Source organism: Chondrus crispus, genomic scaffold (genome assembly GCF_000350225.1).
Source record: "Chondrus crispus Stackhouse genomic scaffold, scaffold_338, whole genome shotgun sequence".
Classification (NCBI taxonomy): domain Eukaryota; phylum Rhodophyta; class Florideophyceae; order Gigartinales; family Gigartinaceae; genus Chondrus; species Chondrus crispus.
Genome location: NW_005179233.1, coordinates 5001 through 9583, shown reverse-complemented (window position 1 = coordinate 9583; position 4583 = coordinate 5001). Strand labels below are relative to the sequence as shown.

At 48.7% G+C, this 4583-nt stretch overlaps 2 protein-coding genes; both read right to left on the bottom strand.

Annotated features, from left to right (window-relative positions):
* Positions 1-545: 545 nt before the first annotated feature.
* CHC_T00006019001 (hypothetical protein) lies at positions 546-797 on the bottom strand. The gene has a single exon (XM_005717676.1). The coding sequence runs from the start codon at positions 795-797 to the stop codon at positions 546-548; it is 252 nt and encodes an 83-aa protein (XP_005717733.1).
* Positions 798-1711: 914 nt separating this feature from the next.
* Positions 1712-3482, bottom strand: CHC_T00010078001 (18 S rRNA). XM_005717675.1 is given in 3 exon segments: positions 1712-2432; positions 2433-2570; positions 2571-3482. The coding sequence occupies 1 exon segment, from the start codon at positions 2568-2570 to the stop codon at positions 2433-2435; it is 138 nt and encodes a 45-aa protein (XP_005717732.1). The 5' UTR covers positions 2571-3482; the 3' UTR covers positions 1712-2432.
* Positions 3483-4583: the final 1101 nt, after the last annotated feature.

Here is a 4583-nt window from a genome sequence, read left to right as displayed (position 1 = left end):
GCGTAAACGGGGTCATTTTACAAGCAGAATGGAAACCCGCGTAAACGGGGTCATTTTACCAGAAGAATCGAAACCGGCGTAAACGGGGTCATTTTACCAAAAGAATCGAAACCGGCGTAAACGGGGTCCTTTTACAAGCAGAATGGAAACCCTCGTAAATGGGTCGTTTATCCAGTAAACTGAGACCGCCGTAAATGGGTCGTTTCTACAGCACACCGGGAAATACATGTGTGGAAAGGGGTGTTTTGCGGTTGTTGGCTGCCGGGGTTTGGAGTGGTTGAATTTCTGTTATAATTTACGGTCGAGTACAGTACGTTGGATTTGAACTGAAAAATCTGCAAATTTGGTGTGCGCTGTAGGGTTGGAAATATTTTGGCAAAAATTGTCTGCAAGGGGCTGTGCGGCAGATTTTTAATTTTTAATTTCGCAGGTGTGATTTTGTCCCACGGCTGAGTCGATTGGCAAATGTTGCGCGCGTGGCGTTTTCGACCAAAACACGACCCCCTATATTTTGAGGCGTCACTGATTGGAGTCAAGATGACATACTATGAGGGGAAGGTGAGTGCTGATGAAACATGTCGACCGTGTCTGGTGACCATCAGTGCTCTGCGAAAAGTTTCCCTCGTCGATTCGTCGATGGACCGCGGGATTTGTGGCATGGTAATCTGCAGCCGGAAGGCACGCGGGTTATTTTGTCCGTTCTGCCTGGTGTGTGGCAATTGGTAGCGTCTGCAGAAACAGGAAGGAAGCAAAGATTGGGGACGAGCGCGTCGTGAGTAGAGGGTGCTGAGCGTCATTTATGGCGTGTATGTGCTATCCTCACAAATGATAGGAAGTGGTAATAAATCCTGGCCTCTAGGTTGTCACATACGTCACTGTCGGGCAGAAACCATGGCTATACTTTCAACAGTTGCGGTGTGGGTAAAACCATGCAGGGAAGCCGATTGTAAAGGCCCCCTAAAATTTGACGGGTTTTGAGACACATGGACTCCGGTTCGGAAAGACATGTTTTTGTGTGAATGAGTGAGTGATGCGAGACAGACGGGCGTGCGATGCGATTTATCGCTTGCCGCTTGTTCTGACCGTATATCGAAGGGTGCCCAAGACTGAAGTGTGCAAAGCGAGAGGTCTATCTGCTGGCTGTTAACGCGTCACCATTGTATGACGTCGTATACGGAGGTTTTACTGGCCTTTTTCTTTGCACTACTTTATTGTCTAGGTATGCGAGAGCACGTTTTGCCCTGAGGGAAGAAGCGGATTTCGAAATGAGGGCTGTTGTGGCAAAGTAGGTTCATTTATGGACTATTGCATTTGACGCACAGTGTCACGTCGGAAGGCGATTGTGTCTGTTGAAGGGAAAGAGAGTGTATGAACATGAGTGGGGACGGAAAAGAGCCTCTTACGCGTTTACGCGGACTACATTTATGTAGTCGCGGGCTGCATTTATGTAGTCCGTTGGTGGCTTGTATTTTTCGTTTTCGCTTTGTGGGAAGTACGCTCCTGACCTGAGATTCTCTATCTATATGATCCTGTGTGTAGACCGGAAATATACGTATTCCCCGGACTCGCACATGGAGTAATTAGGCTGTGGTACCAAACGCATTGAGCGCGGTGAAGCAGTCTGGTGAACGAGAGCGAAAGCTACTTTATCAGTGTGGCATGGGTGGGGGGTCGGTTTACCGGCTTTCTGTCCATGCCATTTCGGATAATAGCTACCTGGTTGATCCTGCCAGTGGTATATGCTTGTCTCAAGGACTAAGCCATGCAAGTGTAAGTATGAGTGAATTGTACAACGAAACTGCGAATGGCTCGGTAAAACAGCTATAGTTTCTTCGATGGTAACTACTACTTGGATACCCGTAGTAATTCTAGAGCTAATACATGCCTTAAAGCGACATTTATGTCGTGGTATAAATTGGAGATACAAACCAATGTTTGGTGATTCACAATTTCTTTTCTGATCGCACGTTAGTGCGACGCATCGTTCAAATTTCTGACCTATCAACTTTGGATGGTAAGGTATTGTCTTACCATGGTTGTGACGGGTGACGGATCGTGGGTGCGAGACTCCGGAGAGGGAGCCTGAGAGACGGCTACCACATCCAAGGAAGGCAGCAGGCGCGCAAATTACCCAATCCGGATACCGGGAGGTAGTGACAAGAAATAGCAATAGAGGGCCCAACGGGTTTTCTAATTGGAATGAGAACAAGGTAAACAGCTTATCGAGGAGCCAGCAGAGGGCAAGTCTGGTGCCAGCAGCCGCGGTAATTCCAGCTCTGTAAGCGTATACCAAAGTTGTTGCAGTTAAAACGCTCGTAGTCGGAGGTTGGCGGGCAGTCCAGGGCGTCCTCGCGGACGGATCTGGAGTTGGCCGCCTTTGTGGATGGGGGCCTAGTGGAGCTTCACTGCTTCATTGTGGTCGCTGCCACCGTTTACTGTGAAAAAATTAGAGTGTTCAAAGCAGGCGTTTGCCATGAATACATTAGCATGGAATAATAGAATAGGACCTGTTTCCTGTTTTGTTGGTTTGTGAGGATCGGGTAATGATTAAGAGGGACGGTTGGGGGCATTTGTATTCCGGCGTCAGAGGTGAAATTCTTGGATTGGCGGAAGACAAACGGCTGCGAAAGCGTCTGCCAAGGACGTTTTCATTGATCAAGAACGAAAGTAAGGGGATCGAAGACGATCAGATACCGTCGTAGTCTTTACTATAAACGATGAGGACTGGGGATCGGGTAGGACTGTATTTTGGCCTACCCGGCACCCTTCGGGAAACCAAAGTGTTTGCTTTCTGGGGGGAGTATGGTCGCAAGGCTGAAACTTAAAGGAATTGACGGAAGGGCATCACCGGGTGTGGAGCCTGCGGCTTAATTTGACTCAACACGGGGAAACTTACCAGGTCCGGACATAGTGAGGATTGACAGATTGAGAGCTCTTTCTTGATTCTATGGTTGGTGGTGCATGGCCGTTCTTAGTTGGTGGAGTGATCTGTCTGGTTAATTCCGTTAACGAGCGAGACCTGGGCGTGCTAGCTAGGCGCCAGTACCGTTTTTTGGTACTGAGGCTTGCCTTCCTAGACGGACTGTGGGCGTCTAGTCCACGGAAGCTCCAGGCAATAACAGGTCTGAGATGCCCTTAGATGTTCTGGGCCGCACGCGTGCTACACTGAGCGGGTCAACGGGTGAGGATGTGCGAGAGCGCTTCCTAATCTCTAAATCCGCTCGTGCTGGGGATCGAGGCTTGCAATTTTCCCTCTTGAACGAGGAATACCTTGTAAGCGTGGGTCATCATCCCGCGCTGAATACGTCCCTGCCCTTTGTACACACCGCCCGTCGCTCCTACCGATTGAGTGGTCCGGTGAGGCCTTGGGAGGGATGGATGGATTGTGTTTCACAAACTATCTGGCCCAAACTTGGTCAAACCTTATCACTTAGAGGAAGGAGAAGTCGTAACAAGGTTTCCGTAGGTGAACCTGCGGAAGGATCATTCGTAGTGGGATGACAGGCTGAAAGCGGCGATTCCGCCGTTTTTAGCCAGTCTTTCTATCATGTTTCGCGCACAACTTTTTAACATATCTTTTTTTTATCAAACCAAACCCATACTATTAACAATAAAAACCAAAAACAAACAAATTGAAAACTCGTGACGGTGGATGTCTAGGCTCCAGCAACGATGAAGAACGCAGCAAAATGCGATACGTAGTGCGAATTGCAGAATCCGTGAATCATCGAATCTTTGAACGCAAGTTGCGCTCGCGGGCAATCCTGCGAGCATGTCTGTTTGAGTGTCCGCACAAATGAGACTTTTGCTTCTTTCCACAGTGGAAGGAGCTGCTGATGGGTGTTTCTGTCCATGTGATTAAAAACCGCGTGGTGCAGAAGTTTTCCGTGCAACCCGAGAGGGGGAAGCGGTCACCTGAAGAATAGCTTTGTATGGGATGTTGTTCTTGTCGATTTTTTGCAAGTTTTTGCTTGGCGCACTTCTTTGTTTAGGGGTGTTGTGCAGAGCGGTTGTGGAAGGTGCAACCGCAAGATCGACTAGACAATGCTTTTCCCGCAGGAGTAGAAATACACCACTGAAGGAAATGGCAGAGAATGGTTGATTTCGGGCAAAATGCCCTCTGTATGGCCATGTGTTGGCTTGTTGAAAGGAAAAGACGGGTCTTCATTGTAACATAAACCACTATAACATTTTGGATCTCAAATCAGACAAGACGACCCGCTGAATTTAAGCATATAATTAAGCGGAGGAAAAGAAACTAACAAGGATTCCCCTAGTAGCGGCGAGCGAAGCGGGAAGAGCCCAATATGAAAAGCCTGCTTGCAGGCGTTGTAGTTGAGCGTCCTCGGGTTGTCAGTGTGGGCAAGTCGCATGGAAATGCGCGCCGTGGAGGGTGAGAGCCCCGTCCAACTCACACAGGACATATCCGCACGAGGGCGTTTCAGATGAGTCGGGTAGCTTGGGAATGCTGCTCTAATCGGTGGTAAATCTCATCGAAGGCTAAATAGCGGCTGGAGACCGATAGCGAACAAGTACCGTGAGGGAAAGATGACAAGCACTTTGAAAAGAGGGTGAAAAGAGCC